At 37.9% G+C, this 16,623-nt stretch overlaps 1 protein-coding gene across 1 annotated transcript in view; it reads left to right on the top strand.

The window, feature by feature from the left end:
- EFCAB7 (EF-hand calcium binding domain 7) overlaps positions 1-16,623 on the top strand; it is a 38,143-nt gene that overhangs the window by 10,680 nt on the left and 10,840 nt on the right. Inside the window, exons 4-10 of the mRNA XM_084635769.1 lie at positions 1,331-1,417; positions 2,404-2,599; positions 3,483-3,607; positions 9,655-9,796; positions 12,944-13,053; positions 14,441-14,598; positions 14,798-14,931. Of these exons, the coding sequence (XP_084491895.1) occupies positions 1,331-1,417; positions 2,404-2,599; positions 3,483-3,607; positions 9,655-9,796; positions 12,944-13,053; positions 14,441-14,598; positions 14,798-14,931 (952 nt within the window). The remainder of the gene's footprint in view (positions 1-1,330; positions 1,418-2,403; positions 2,600-3,482; positions 3,608-9,654; positions 9,797-12,943; positions 13,054-14,440; positions 14,599-14,797; positions 14,932-16,623) is intronic.

The raw sequence follows: 16,623 nt of genomic DNA, 5'->3' as shown, positions 1-16,623 counted from the left end.
CTACCTATCTGTCCTGCACTGATGCAGCAGGATTGGAAGCATATAGCCCTTGCTAAGTTCAGTGCCTAGTTCTGTTTTGTTCCAGCAACTTCTATGCAAATCCCTTGCTTTTGAAAGGGCCTTTTGCAGTCCTATGGGACAGTTTCATTAGCTTAGTAAAGTTTATTCAGTTATTATCCTCCCTTCACACATTTTGTCTCATTCCTGCATGCTCAGAAATAACTTCCCCCGCCCCCTAAACATAATGATGGGGTCCATGATCCCTTTACAGCCATGACAAAAATACCACATTACTGCAGCCATACCTCTGAGCTCAGGCTCTTACCTCATCAAGTTGCACAATGTAAACTGTGATAGGGCTAGAAGCATAGTACATAGCAAGGTTGTGTGTGAATTACAGTGAAATAGCTTGTTGCATACTAAGTGGCCAGGCCATGTGGACCGGGCTGCTGCTCACTAAAAGTTCCATAGTATACTTCAATGTGTGCACTATGGAGCATTTAGTGCAAAGCAGCAGGGTCCAGTTGGACAGATGGCAGGACCCTTAACAATCAGGTGCTGTATGGGTACAAATATCGATAGTAGCAACAACAGGGAAATGATCTTTGTGTAGTACAAGGTGAAAGGAGCAGGTCTTGAATGTAGCTATAGCCAACACCATGAAGTGCTATAAAATCAGTAGGTCTAATTTGAAGTAAATCCACCATTTTATAAGGAACCGGTGTAAAAGAACTCAGCATGGGCTAAATAAGTGACTAAAATGTAAAATATTTTTAAATTAGCTCTTGGTTGTAATACATTAATTAGAGTATATGTAACAGTGGGATTGAACCTAGGACCTCTGGAGCTAAATGCATGAGCCAAAAGCCACCTGTCTGTTAGTTAAGATGGTAGCAGACTCATTAATCTCTAAATGGTCTAGTTGCCACTAGTGGGGGACAGAGCACCACCCAACAGGCATGGGTTACATATAAATATTAATTTAATTGACTGGGAATTGCTATGCTACAAATCCTCAGTGCCTGGTACACCAACTAAAGTCAACGTTAGTTCCCCACATGGAGGGCTTGTAGAATGGGACCTTGAAATTGCATGAGCTTAGTTATTCATCTTCCAAGTATTTAGTAGTGTTTCAAATACATTAAAATATCATTTACAATGCTGATCACTATTTTGGGGATTTAAACTCAGACCAATGTAAATGTGCTGCAGATAAGATTTCTGGAAAGAATGTTAAAGTATTCCTATTTCCTTTGTATAATCTTCAAACCAGTGATGTCGGTGAACAATGTTCTTTAGTAGGAACTGATATTTAAACTGTTTATCACAGAGAGGTGAGAAGATGACTGTAGAGGAAGTGAATGCCATCACTAAATTGGCTGATGTAAACAGCAATGGCAAGCTTGATTATAACCAGGTATGGTAAACAAGGTGACAATATTTTTGTATATGATGTTGGATTAATCAAATTCTATAGCTACTTCCTAAAACACACTAATAGGTTTTAGTGCAGATATTTTAAGGTTTGCAGATTACCAAGTGCTGGGGGGAGGGCTAGTTTAGGTGATATGGTTCCCAAAGGACTTAATATTGTTATTATTTATTTTATTTATTTATTATTAGTATTGCCATAGTGCCTAGGAACCCTTGTCATAGACCAGGACCCCATTGTGCTAGGAGCTGTACAGATAATATGGGAGCACCATTTCCCTGGCGTACAATGCGCTTCCTTTGATAATATCCTCCAACAAAGGTCACTTTGTACTGGTGAACCTAGCTATGCTCAAGGATGCAACCTGGTTCCAGGGGTGGGACTGGCAGCAGTAGCAGGTCAAGAGTGGCAAATGAGAGCAAACCTGGATATTTAGCATGGATTAGCACTGTAATGCCTTTTTAATCTATATTATAAGTACGTTCTTGGATAATATGCAATTTCTTTCGTGGGTGAGGTTATCGCATGTACTCGGCATCTATTTTTCAAAGTAAAATATCTCTTCAGTTTTATGTTATTTCAAACTGCACCTCTAAGCAATGTCTAAATTTTAAACAGTCAAAGTCCACAAAAGACTTGCACCATAAAAACAGTTTCACAGAAAAACAGCAACCCTCCATTAAAAATTAGACATAAAAACAAGTCCGCAAATGTCTAGCAGATAATATAAATCATCTGTTGGGGTGAAATTCATATTTCATTTTCACTTTATAGTGTGACCTCTCTACTGAATCATGGCTCCATTTTTACTATGTCACTTGAGAGTGGTCATTCTGATTCATGAAAATAAAATGAGCATTGTTCTTCAAGAGAAACTAGATTCCATCTATTGATTTATCCTGTGCTTACTAATGTGTGTGTTTTCCCCTAAAACTGTATTAAAGAATGTTTCACATTTTCATTGTGCAAAGTTTTGTAAATTATACGTGACAACCAATGAGCAATGTCGTAAGACTGCACTAGAGAAACTAGAAGTTGACAGTAGACTGAGGCGTCAGCAGTTTGGAAGTCAAGTTGAAACCTCCTCTGAAAGGGCAACATCACCAATATCAAAACCATCATCAAGGACCACGAGGAAAACGGATCACAAGCCAGCACCAAAGAGAGGTATTACTTTTTATGCAGGGAGGCTCCATTCCAGGAGACAGGGCCCATTCTCCCAAGTGAATCAGCAGATTAAGTAACTTTTTTTTTTTACTTTTCTCATACTAGCACAGACTTGATTAATAATCATTTTGACTGTGGCAACCACAGAAAATCCCCACTTGGATTTCAGAGCCCCTTGCTCAAACGGACTTTGGCTGCATCTCTTATCTAAGACCATCAAATTTTTCTTAGGACTAAAATCAGTTGATTCTTGTGTGACACGGTCCAGAGCAAAGAGAGAAAATGAGCCTACAGATGTTGCAGTATGTCAGGGTATTTATCTCATATCCTGATAAGAAGTGAATCCTAAAACATTTATCAACAGGAAAGATATTAGCTTTCATTTATAAAGTAAGGTATTTAAACATGTGAGTAGTCTTAGTAACTTCAATATGTCTACTCGTGCTTAAAGTTACACAAAGGCTTAAGTACCTTACCGAAGCAGGGCCAAGATTACAGGAATATAATGACAGTATATGAAATATCTACATTTGTACATAGAGTATATCGGTCACTTTTGGTTTCAATTCAAGGAAAAATCATGCTGAAATTGAAAAAATGCAAAGAAATGTGACGAGAGGAAATGAAAAGACTGGGATTGTGTGGTCTAGAAGGTTAAGAATACTTGCCTGACGTGTACAAGGAGGGAGATGGTGGTAGTGGGACTAGCCCGTGGTCATGTGATTAACAAATCATAAGGGAATTCTGTTCATTAACATAAAGTTTTGTCATGTAGTTCTTTGTGTGTGACTTTGAATGCAAAGATATACAAATAAATACCATTTGTAACGTTCTGAAACAATGGAAAACAGCCAGTGTAAATAAATAAATATCTATGTTATAGGTGACAACAGAACTTCTTCAAGGCCATCATCAGCCCAAAGTTGCAAAGCATCCATTTCTTCCACTATCAGCATGGGCACCAGCAGTAACACAAATTCAGAGCTAATTGAGCCAAACACAGTAAAGGTACTCTGTATGTTAGTTAGTTCTGTTTAAATTATGCTGTTTTAGTTTAAGCACACACACTGTTGCATTTTAAATAGTTTTGCTCTGAATTTTGTCTCTTATGTTAGTAGTTTGTCAAGGACAGCTATACACTACAGAGATTTCATGATGCAAAATATTATTAATATTTTTATATATTGTTGGTTTTGCTGACATCCAGTTACTGAAAATAATTTTTCAGGTGTGAAGGTTTAATAGAACAAAGTATGTTTTTATAAATGAAACCACTGTTGGATAAAATATATAATGACTTTCTGAGAAATTTAAAATTGAATAATTTATTAGATTGGTGAGAACTTTAAATGCTTAAGTAGTCTGAAAGATTTGTATCATAAACCTTTATAAGAATGGTAATTGGAAATAAATAACAGATCTCCAAACATACTCAGTTCAATGAACATTAATTTGTAAATAATCCGGTAGCCTGGAAATATTGATTTTATATTTAGACTAATATGTTCTATAAGTATTTTTGTTTAAATAAATCACTCATTCAATATAAATTCCTGTGGGAGAAGGACAACAAAGTCACTTTGTTAAGTCAATATTTGTAGAGTGTTAATATTGATCTTTTTCCTTTGTTTTCCCTTTCTTGACTCAACCTTTACTAGTTTTCTTTCAACAGAAAATAATAGCTACAGAAATATAAAACATTACCTGGAAACTGCTAGGGTACATTAAAAATGTGCACCTTGAGACCTCTGTGTAAAAGGGAAAAAATGGTTATGACCACATAGTATAACTACTGCTGGAAAACGCAACTGATTGTTCTCATGAGGTACATTTTGTTTCAAATAACAACTCTGTATTTGTTATTGAACTCTGAAGTCCTTTATATCTTTAACATTGCTGGATAGTGACATTTGTTCTATATTAAAATTTAAAAACATGATCTCTGAGGAATTTTTTTCAGTCTGTTTAGGTACCTGCACCCCCATGCAATTTAACCTCACTTCCAGCATGTTCAAAGTGATCTGTAGTGTGCGAAATCATATAGTTTTCTGATATTGGATCCCTCTTTATTTTCACAAGCAAATAAAGTTTTAGAAAGTGACCATTAGTGATTACCAGCATATCTTTCCTCAGAAATTAAACCAAATATTGGTCAATAAAAATAAACAGATGTCAGTGGTACTGCTAATTTGTTGCATCCATACTACCTAAGGGCCCTAGCCAAAGCCCAGTGAAATGAATAGACAGACACCCAATGATTTCTTGGGCCTTGTATCAGGACCTAAGAGCATACATTGTTCTCATTCATTTTATATTCACATTTATTTTTCTCCAGAGTTCATCTGTTTTCTGGGACAATTAGAAAGTGTTGTTTTGGTGGACTTGGACCAACACTGGTGTTACTGGTCTGATAGCTGAGCATAGTGTAATTAGAACATTTTGAACCTTTATACATTAAAATTGCCATGTAGCATATTATACCCTATGCACAATATAACCCTTCCAACTATTCTTTATTCAGTGGAGCTGTGAGACAAATTCAAATAAAGGCACGTCCAGTATTTTAAGGATCTAACAAACTATTTTAAGGAACACTTTAAAACTTTAAAAGGAGCCTCTTTTATCAAAAGCAAACTGTATAGATAATCTTCTCCTCCGTGCAGTCTGCACAGATCATGTTCTATGTGACTCCCACTCAGGAAAGAATAACAAGAATCAGGCATCAAGTATATCCAGGTAAAAACAGTTTGCAAAAAATTAAATGTTGTTAAGTCTTATGAGGGCTGAGGATGGTCACTTGGGTCAATTCAGGCACAAGTTTGGAGTCAGGAGAGCTGTGTTCTGTTCTCAGCTCTTCCAAAGACTACCTGTGTGACCTTGGGCAACTCACTTCAGCTCTGTATGTCTTAGCTTCTCAACTGTAAAACAAGGATAAAGATGCTACTAATTCACAGGGGTGTTGTGAAGCTGGTCACATTAAGGTTCCATTTCTAAATAGTTTGTAAAGGGTACATTCATAATCTGTCATGAGCATGTTCCAGACATGAATAGTATTATATATGGTTATGATCGTAGTAGTGGAAGGTGTATAGATGGTGATAAACAACCTGTTGGACTCTATCTGTATGTGTACACTGCCTGTGGGAAGTGTGATTCCCAGTGCGGGTAGACACTAGTGCACTACAAAGAGCAGTGTGGACTTTGCGTCACTGACGGTGGTTCAGGCTAGCCACCCGACCTCAAAGCTCGGGGGACTGGGCAGGCTTGTATTTAGGTGGCTAGCCCAAGCCAAGAGTAATGCCACGACATCTGCACTGCTATTTTTAGTGCTCTAGCTCCAGCTGAGCTAGCACAAGTCTGTCTACCCGCGGTGGGAATCACACCTCCCAACGGCAGTGTAGACACACAACAACAATCTGTAACGACAACAATGTAAAACATTTCTTTATTTCTACGGGCCATTATTAGTTAGTTAGTTCTCTATGCAGATTTAAAGCAAGACTAAATAAAAAGCCCTTTTTTAAAAAAAATGAAAGCATTGTATCCTGTTTGCATATTGTACTGGTGTATCTGGCAAGTGAATCACTGAGAACAAGCTTCTCCCGCCAACAACGCTCACCTTCAACATTCTGCTCTCTGTGTACGTGAGAAGCTCTCCACTGACATCAACAGGAGACTTGGGCACAGAGCAGAATGCTGAAAAAGAGATCTGAGAGAAGCCTTCTGCCCCAAAGCAACATAGTTATATACTTTTTTTATGCAGTTCATGTCCTGCATTGAAATGTAATGAAGAAAACAAAAAATAAGGACAACCAACTCAATTCTTAGTGAAGTGTGTGCCAAGATACTTCTGTGACCTATTCCTGAAGGGATAAATCCTACTTCCTCCGTGTGGCAGGGCCTCTTGCAGTGGAACTAGTCAGATTCTGTTTTGCAAGAGGACAGTAGGAATAGGATAGGTGTTGGCAGATCAGGGCCGGGCACTGATCTAAAGATTTGGCTTGAAGTGTATGAATAGTCCCTTGCACTAAAGATGGCTTTTATTTGCATTTATGTGTAAGTAACTAAACATTTCATATAATCCCCATAATGCTTTAGAATTGGAATGCCAATATATAAGATTTACATAAAATTAAGTATTCTACAGTGATGGGTATTGAAAGCAATAAACACTTTTCTGATGTCTTCTCACTGATTAAAGTAAACATAAGTGTATGTTTTCCAGTTTACCTTATATTTTGTTCTTTTTCATTTCACATTCTCCATTATGAATTGAAATAAAATACACTGTATGTAGGCTGAAAATCAAGCCGGGAAGGTATTCTTTAAGCGTTTATAATGCACATGTTTTTGCAATGTGATATTATTGATAAGTTAAAGAGAGTATAGCACCACCTCATGCTCTGTTTAAGCATAACAAGCCAGTATTTGAATTCTCAAGGGCTCTCAAACTATTTCATAGTGTTGACTGCATCTGAATGGAGAAAAATTGTCTCAAGACCCACTTAATTCCTACATTTTGGGATTATAGCACATCCTTGTGATAACTACCTAAATTACTTAACATGAAAAAGTAATGGTAGGAAAGTAGTAGCTGCCTTCCATGTGATGTTACAGTTGGAAACAAGGAGAACCACCAGATATGTAGTGAGGTGGCTTCCCACAGATCAGCAATGGTCTATGGATCAGTTTGGGAACCTCTGTCCTAGTAAGGAAGGGGAGGTAGGAAATTATTTTTAAAGAGGCATTTTTGTACATGATAATTTATTGTATCATTTTGAAAAGATACAACACATTTGGGCTGCTCTTTAAACAATTTACTGTGTACCTTGAAATCTCTTAAAACCCAGTCCTACTATTTCATTAGTTTAACCCTTGAATTTCATCTCGCCTGAAATGTTGATTGTTTGTTTTTCAAACATTTGTGTAAGCTATTAAGTTTAGAGACTTAAGTGAGTTAACTGAAGGCTTTTGTTGCATTTCCTCAGCTGTGTCAAATTTCAAGGACAAATCTCATTTTGCGGCATAAGGATTTTAGGGTAAATAGAAGTTATGTGCGTACAACAGTTCACCTGGGAGGAATATTCTCCTCAGTAATGATATAGGGGGCTAACTTGCACATTCTTCCTTTAGCACTGATTTATGTTAACACTAATCTTAGTAAAAAAAAAACAAAACCAAAAACGAGGAGTACTTGTGGCACCTTAGAGACTAACACATTTATTTGGGCATAAGCTTTTGTGGGTTAAAACCCCACTTCATCGGATGCAAGTGGGTTTTAGCCCATGAAAGGTTATGCCAAAATAAATGTGTTAGTCTCTAAAGTGCCACAAGTACTCTTCATTTGTTTTTGGGTTTTTTGCTGATACAGACTAACAAGGCTACCACTCTGAAACCTGTCACTAATCTTAGTATAATTTTAAAATGTTGACCCTAACTTCTTTTATAGGTTTATGGAACTCCATCTTCCACTCAACCTCAGCCCCTTCACTGTTGATCTCCAATTGTTTTTCACCGCTCTTTCTCTCTCTGTCCCTCTCTCTCTTTCTGCCATTTGTTCTTCCCCATCACATTTCTAGGGGGCAGGGTTTGTTTGGCAAAGGTCAGTGTAAAACGTTGAACAGACTCTATTCAGGGGTCTCATTAAGATCAGGTCTTTTTCTTTCTACAGGTAAAAACCAAATAATTAACTACCTCTGTTAAAATGATTTTAAAAATATGAAGAACTCTAGAATGTTAGTGTTTTATATGGGTAGAACTTTCCAGTAAAGATGGTAGCTAAGAGAAGGGACTTGGATACCTAGTTCCCATTAGGGATTGCATGTCCAGATACCTATGGAACTTTGCATATCTGAGCTTAGAGGTTTTGGTACAGTGTAGGTTGAGGAATTCTGTTTAAATGAAAAAAGGATCTAAAAGAATTCTAAAACATACAGTTTGTTAGCTTCTTTTCAAGGGCTAAAAAAAACAGTGAATTGAGCGTAGTCCCAGTTACTACTAAAAAGTGATCTACGTTACAAACTGTAAGTTAGCAGAATTTGGCATGATTGGCAGGCTGAAATGAAGATAATGTATATGCTACCAAAGACTCTGCATGCTGAGGCTGAAATAATTGTCACTAGGGGTCAAGTTTGAGGTCATTGACATGGCAGTGTCAACATGCTTGCATCACAGATGTACAATAATAAAGTACTTAGAGTTTACAATAGTTTCCAGATGCTTCCAGTATCATAAGATTCAGAATGATCAGTATTCACCCATATTAGCTTATAAAAATAAAGCTGTTTCCAAAATTTTGTTAAGAATATTTTTCTTCCTATAGTTTTAAGTTATTGTTTCAGTTGGATTTGTTTCTCTGGTTTCTTTTTGGGGTGGTTCTATTATTTTGTATAATTGTTTCTTAAAAAATGAATGATTCAGAGACTGTATGTGGAAGCAGAAAAAGTATTTTTGATAGGATCTGCAGAACTTTTTTTCTCCCAATAGCTGTGATGGAAATTTTACTTCTCTGTACTTTTATATTCTTTTTACAGATAATTAAAGCAAATGTACTTATCTCAAAGTGATATTGTGAGTCTTAATTTGTTTGTAACATACTGTTAGATCCTCAAATGAAAGATGCTAGCTATAAAAGAGCTTGATCCTGCTTCCATTGTCTTTGTGGTACAGTATTGGATCCCAAAGGAAGACTTATGTTACTCAGTGACTGATTAGAGATATGCAGTTATGAATGGGCAGATCGACATATAGGGCCCAATCCTGCAAACACTTCCAAGTGTTGTACTTGGTGCTATGAGTCTAACTTAGGGTAGCAAATGCTATGGGCCCAATTCTGTGTTGCCCCTCACTTCGTGTAGTCATTACGTCAGTGCAAAACACTATCTAGTCAGAATGGCTATAAATGGGTATGAAATACTATCTAGTCAGAATGGCTGCATTTTACACTCACTTTTCACTGATTGTAAATAGTTACATAAGGTGCAAATAATTTACTGAGAGAAAAGCATTAAAGACCAAGATGAACTTCTAATATACATATTTGGTTTTGTTTCCAGGATTGGCAATGTGCACAGTCCAAAGGATGCTTCTTCTTAGAGGAAGATGGTGAAATCATTACTCATAAATATAGGTTCTACTTACCTCAAAGGTCAACAGTATATATCACCATTAAACCTTTAAACCTTAGCCAGTTAGAAGGTAAGCATATTTATATTTTGTTTGGAGAATCACCAGGGAGGTCTGAGAAACTGACATGTCCTGCAGAATACCCTATGGAACTGGAATTGCTCTGAGACAAGGTGGATGAGGTAATATCTTTTAGTGGACCAGCTTAAAGCTCAAAAGCGTGTCTCTCTCACCAACAGAAATTGGTCCAATAAAAGATATTACCTCACCCACCTTGTCTCTCTAATATCCTGGGACGAATACAGCTACAACAACACTGCATAAAGGGCCAGATCTCCCTACAAAAGATCTAGTATCTCCAGTAATGCAGTAGTGGACACCAGTGGTTGATGGTCATGGTGTAGCCTCGGATTTACAGTAATGTTATTACCTTTTTACCTGGCATCATGGAAAAATGTGGGTGGCATCTGGTCATGGGTGAGTTGAGTCCTCCACTGTCCCTCTGTCAAGTTATGAAGTTAGGACTTCTGCCCCTGAGTTTATAGTCTCCTGTTTAATCAATAAGGATATGATCTGAAGTCACTGGGTAGGCACCTGTTTCTTCAGTGTGCTTTGGATCAGGCCCTAAATTTGTAGCTTTTTCTGATCTGTCCCTGTTGCCTGTGTCTTTTTCATACACTGAATAAGGAAAGGTTTGTGTGTGTTTATATATATCACCCATATATATCTATAGCTAATGTGGGTGATCAATTTGAGGCATCTTAAAGTAACCTAATTTTCAGAAAGTGCTGAACACCCATCCTCTGAAAATCAGGCTCCTTTAAAGTGTCTCAATTTGGGCACCCAAAATCACTAGTTACTTCTGAGTTTCCCACAAGTTGTAAGCAAGCACATTTATTTACCTAGGTTGTTAATAACACATTAAGAATATTAAAAACACATGAGATGGACACCATCAACTTGAAGTCTCATCAATTTCAAAATATGAGTTTATGGTAGCTTCAATTACTGCATCTATCCCCTCCCAATTTCTTGTGCTTTTACAACCACACTTTTCTGTTTACATTTTTTCTCTCCCCTCTGTTGTTGTATGAAGAGCTCCAATATAAACTGACTATCATGAAACTGATTATATGCTGACAGATGCACAAAATAAACAGGAAAAAAATAGAGAAAAATATTTTTCTCTGATCTCTTTCAGTAATAGCTGTCTTAGGTGTTACTTGTAACAATAGTTGGCTAAAACTTTTCAGACAGGTGTGATCTTTGTGTTGACCATGTCCCTTTAAAATACAGTTTGCTTGTCACTATTTATGCTCTTTGTTTACTGTGTGCATTTTTCTTTGCTTAGTCAGTGAACATCACTGAAGTTAGGTATACTTCTGTTCATAGTCACCTTCACTCTTAGGTTCTTAGTATTGCAGTGTTGCTGTCCCAGATACTTGAGCAGTGTGTTTATTTGCTTAAAATTTGCTTTCAGTGGAATTTAAAAAAAATTCTGTAGACCTCAGATTTGATAAAAGCTTGTTATTTTAAAATTTAACTATTAGCAACAAATTTGATAATGTCCCTTTAATTGTTTTTTATTTTATTTTGCATGTTTTCTGGGAAACAAAGATACAAAACTCAGTTAGTGCTTCTTGTTTGTGCAGAGTGTCTTGTACTCCTAAATGACTGTGGTAAGAGCTAAAATGTATGATAGCATTTTATGATATTAAGGGTCTCTTCATGTTTCTATTATAAACCTTGTCTGAAGGGTTTGTAGCTTGTCCATTTAAATTTTCATCTGTCTGAAGGTAAGGGCCAGAACTGGGCAAAGCTGGAATATTTGACCCCTCTACAAGCACTCTGCACTCTATTCCTCCTACTAGCTCACCCAGCAGTGCATCCAGTCCCCTGGCTTGGACATTTTTCTCCAAAAAGCTGTCACTTTTTCCTGCTCTGTCATTTGTAACGGATGCTATTGCGTCCCAAACATGCCTGAGAAACTTCTGTAGTGGCGGCTGCTATGCTGCAAATGATTCTGAGACATAGCTGAGAATCAAAAGCTTCTATTGCATCTGACAGAGAAAAAGGAGGTGGTGTATTGACTACATTTGAAGCAGGAATATGTCTAGTAGCACAGCAATTCCTTTTTTATGAGAACTTCAAAAAAATCTTTGAGGTTTTAACAAAGGAGAGGGCAGTGCTTGTGGTATGTAGCAACAACCTAACATTAACTCACACAGAATTGCTAGGTGGGAGGGAAACTAAAGCCTGTACTGTGGTTTTGCTTTTGTTGTTAATTTGAAGACCACTAAGTAGCTAATTTGTTTGAGTGCACCAGGGCTTGAGAAATTGCACAAAATCAGATGGAATAAAATGGAATTATGCATAGTAGCATATGTAGGATCAGACCTCCATTCAAACTGGACCCAGTACAAATCAAATAGAAGTTTTGACTGTGTGCGTGTCAGGTGCTTGCAAGGTAAATCTCAACAATTATTGTGTCATATCCTTCAGAGACTTCTGCATCCCCAGAATGGTAACTCCAGGTATGTGATCCATTGTACAGTAGCTGAGTATATGTTGCAATTGTGAGTTATTTGAGGACAATCATGCTGATTTGGCATTCCACTACACAGGGATCTTCACTGACAGTGTATAGTATAAATACACATTGTGCTGTTTATTAAGATATTTTCAGCTCTATTAAATAAACAAAAGCTAGATTTCTAATCAAGGTAAATTGTAACAACATTTACAGACCCTCAGAAGATGGACTCTCAATTGCTGACATAACTTTAATTGCAAATGCTAGGAATGTCTTGTTCAATAACAAAAGTAATAAACTGTGTTATTATTTATTGGTAGAAAGGAACTAGTGTAACTTCTATAGCTACCAAAACACTTGGCGTTTGAGACCTTTTAACAGTAATCACTATGTGTCAAAAACTAAGGGCAAATTCTCTACTCTGATATACCTTGGGGATCTCAAAAGCATATTATAAACTCATTCTGTGTGCAGCTCTTCCATTGAGGTCAACAGGAGTTCTGCATGTGAAAGGAACACAGAATATATAATAGAAAGGTTCACAGTGTAGAACAGAAGTAACAATTATGCCCAAAATTTATGCAGTTATCAAATATTTGGCTTTTTTGGGAAGGAGAGGGGTGTTAGGTTTTGGGGGCAGGACACGGGGAGGTTGGCTGGTTGGTTAAGGGTTTTCTGTTTTGTAGGAAAAACTTCTCCATGGTTATCAGTGGACACGGCTTTGTATGTTCTCAAGGAAAATGAAAGCCAAGAAAACCTACAGCTCATGAGCTTTACTGAAGAACGAAATAAAGAGGTCAGACATTTTCCTTACTTTTCTCATGTTGATTTAAAAAAAAATCTTTATGTATGTGTCAACACAGCACAGTTTGGGGCTGCACAGGTTTGGGAGGGCGACATGCTGGGGTGTGAGAAGGCAGAAATGAGGAGCAACTGCTCTGTGCATCTTCCTGTGCAAAACTGTCAGGACTGTTGCCACGGAAGTCAGCAGAAGCTAATGTTACTCCTAGCAATATTACCTTCAAACCCCAACATCTGAATTGCAGGGAATTGCAGTGCACAGGTAAAGAAGAGTTGAGGTTTCTCCTGGAAGAGCAGTGTTCCCATGGGGTAGGCCAGGGAGAAATGTTGAGTTGCTGGTTTTCTGTACAGATGTTCCAAGATTCAAGGGATTTGCCTGGCAAAGCTCAGTTTCACCCTCAAAAGCCACCTTCCCTCTGTCTGCAAGAGGTCAAAACGCCACAAGGTCAGCTCAAGGACTTTCCCTTCACTCCTCTTTCCCTCTGCCATGGGTATGAGTCCAGCCATAGTTATGCACTGGTACGTGCTCTTCTTCTGTGGTAAAACCAACAGAGGGAGAAATGATAGTGTGAAATCATCTCCTCAGCTATCAAGCCACAGGGAAATGAGTTTGGGGCAGGGTTGTGCTAGGGGGTGTACAGTAACAGGCATATACCAACCAACACTCTCTGGCCTGGAGAATTTACGATCTAATAAAGAAGAGAGAACCATTATGTCCACTTTACAAATGGGGAGCTGAGCCAGAGAAAGACTAAGTGACTTGCACAAGGTCACACTGGGAGACTTTAGCGGAACTAGGAATTGAACCTAGGTCTCCTGAATCCCAGCCCTGATTCTTAATCACGTGGCAAGCCTTTTTCTTGCACCCCTTGTCGCTTGTGAACATTTACAACGAACCACGCAAAACTTGTGTTGCAAATTTGATGCAGGTTGATGAATCAGGGCCAGATTGTGAGCCAGTCTGCAGCTGATTTACGCTCTCAGGGGGAAACAGTGAGAAAGTCGGTGGGGTTTTGTCAACCTGCCTCCACTGGCAGGAAAAGTGTTTTGTTTTGTTTTTGTTTTATTTTCAAGCTTAAAATTTTAAATGGGTTAAAAATCTGCGGGGCAGCAGAAATGTTGAACAGTTCCAGTCAGGCTGCTTGTAGGCCTACACATCTGTGTAAATATTACTACAATTAGCAGATCCACCAGTTCTCATGTCTATATATTGGCATGAAATGCATCTTGTTGGGATTTGCCATCTCTAAGGAAAGAAAATATAGGGGCTCTAACAGTGAGTACCTTCTGTTAATTGATCATTATTGTGGGAATATTAATAATGAAGGCAGTCTTTGGATAAACAATGGCTCACAGATTTCTCCATTTTCCATTGAGAATAGATGTTTAGGTGGAAAGGTGAACTGGGATCTGGTATTTATTGGCTAATTCCATTCACAACTGGCTGTAGGCTCAAGAAGATAAAAAAGCAAATTACTGGAGAAGCCAAACTGGTTTATAGAGATGAAGATGGAGAGCTGGCCCTTACCAAAGAGTTCAAGTGAGTCATGTTTGCAAGGAGACATGCTAGCTGTCATAAAAGTATATATTCTCAGTATCCTTTATGCTGCTGAATTCATTTCTGTCTGGATGCCATTGCTTTGGAAAAGCATTTTTCAACGTATTAGATCATTCACTGCAATGGTGTGGGGAAGGAAGCTGAAGCATTTCAAAACTGTCTTGTCTTCTCCGTCTTTTAGAGCAGCTTTATCCAACATATTTGAAATGATTGATTTAGATGGAAATGGCCTTCTGAGCCTGGAAGAATACAATTTCTTTGAACTGAGGACAAGTGGTGAGAAATGTGATGAGGAAGCCTGGGACGTATGCAAGGGTAAGCTTGTTACTCTGCTTAATTAAACTGACCAGGAATGTTGAACTTTTGGTGAGAAGTTACCTACATTCATATACAACATTATTCTTAATATAGATTCATGCATAGATATATATATGTACACTAATTACTGGGAAGCCCAAAGCAAGATAGTGTGATAAGACACTGTTCCCTTTCCCCATTGTTTTCTATCCACCACCACCTGTCTTCTCTCCGTGTTTTCCTTTCCTCCAGTCTCCTATCACTTTATTCTTCTTCTGTCCTGTTTGCTTGCAGTAATCGTGTTTAATAGTCCATCTATAGAAAAATGCTTCTCATGGCTATTTGTGCATTTCAAGTTTTGTGCGTGAGGGACATGTTCTGAGTAGAGAACTGAGTGCCAAGAACTATAAAGTTCTAATTGTGGGTCTTATACTAAATCCACCTGCTGCTGTTACTCTCTGTCACAGTTTACTTGACTGTAAAATAGAGATGGTAATCCCTTCCTACCTCACAGGGTTTTGTAAGGGTCAGTTAATCAATGGTGTGTGAAAAACAGGACATTTAGTGCATATTATTATTGTTTCCACTAAAAAATATCAATTGGAGCAATGCTTCTCAGATGTAGGTATTTTCCACTGGAAATCAATCTTTTAAAACTTCATAAACAGTACATAAAATTGTCCATATTGTCCTTCTCACAGCTGTAAACATGCTTTCTGAGACTTCTGTGCCTGGTGTTAAAAACCTGCCAGATTTTTAGGACTCTTACAGCAATATATTGCCCTTGATCTGTAGGCACAGTTCTAATTAATGTCAGTGAGAGTCCTGCACCTTCTGAGGGCAGTATTTGGCCTTAAACATCAATTGGGGGGGGGACACCCACATTTTTGTGTCATTGTTTAACACTCAAAATCAGTTATATTTCAAAGCCCTGATGACATACAGCTCTGCCACACAGGGATAAATTCATTAATGATTTTGTGATGCTCAGACACTACAGTAATGGGGCAGCATAAGTGACTAGATAGAAAGAGAGGTCAGAGTTAGTTGACAGTGGTGATTTGGCTACAACCCCCTCTTAACCTATGACACACTGCTTAATTCTGGCCACCACATTTTAAATTTTGCAGGTCCTATTGAATATTTCTATCTAACAGCCCCACAGTGTGTCTGGAACTTTTTCTGAATGATAGAGAGGTCATTCAAATACTGTTCTCCTGTAAATCAGTTTTTCTCCTCCTGTTTCTTTCCCCTAGATTCTGCACCACCTTTTATACCTTTATTTATATTTGTGTGTGTCTATGAGCGAGGAAGTGTCAGTGAACATGGTGGATGGATTACCAGACATTAATCAGTCGAAGGATTCAGATGAATATCATAAATCTTGAGAGCAAAGTTCAAGCAGTTTATAATAGCATCTCAACCCTGAGATAGATTTATTAAATTGGTAATCCCTTTTTAATAATATACAGTCAAGATTTAACATTGTTATGATGAGAGAACCATTTTTAAAATTCTCTGACATAGGAACATTTCAATTATATGTTTGCTGACACTAGAGAAGTTGATCTGCCATGTTCTATCAAGAGTGCTCCCAAAGCACTACAGCTCCACTGGACTTTCATTTCCTGTTCCCAGTACTCTCTTTTCGTAAAATCTTACTCCACTGCAGATATTGCCATGGGGGGAAATATCATACAAGCCAGACTC

This window comes from Lepidochelys olivacea, assembly GCF_965140295.1.
Source record: "Lepidochelys olivacea isolate rLepOli2 genome assembly, chromosome: 8".
NCBI classification, from domain to species: domain Eukaryota; kingdom Metazoa; phylum Chordata; order Testudines; family Cheloniidae; genus Lepidochelys; species Lepidochelys olivacea.
Note: the sequence above shows the minus strand (reverse complement) of the source record. Positions and strands in the feature narration are given on the sequence as shown.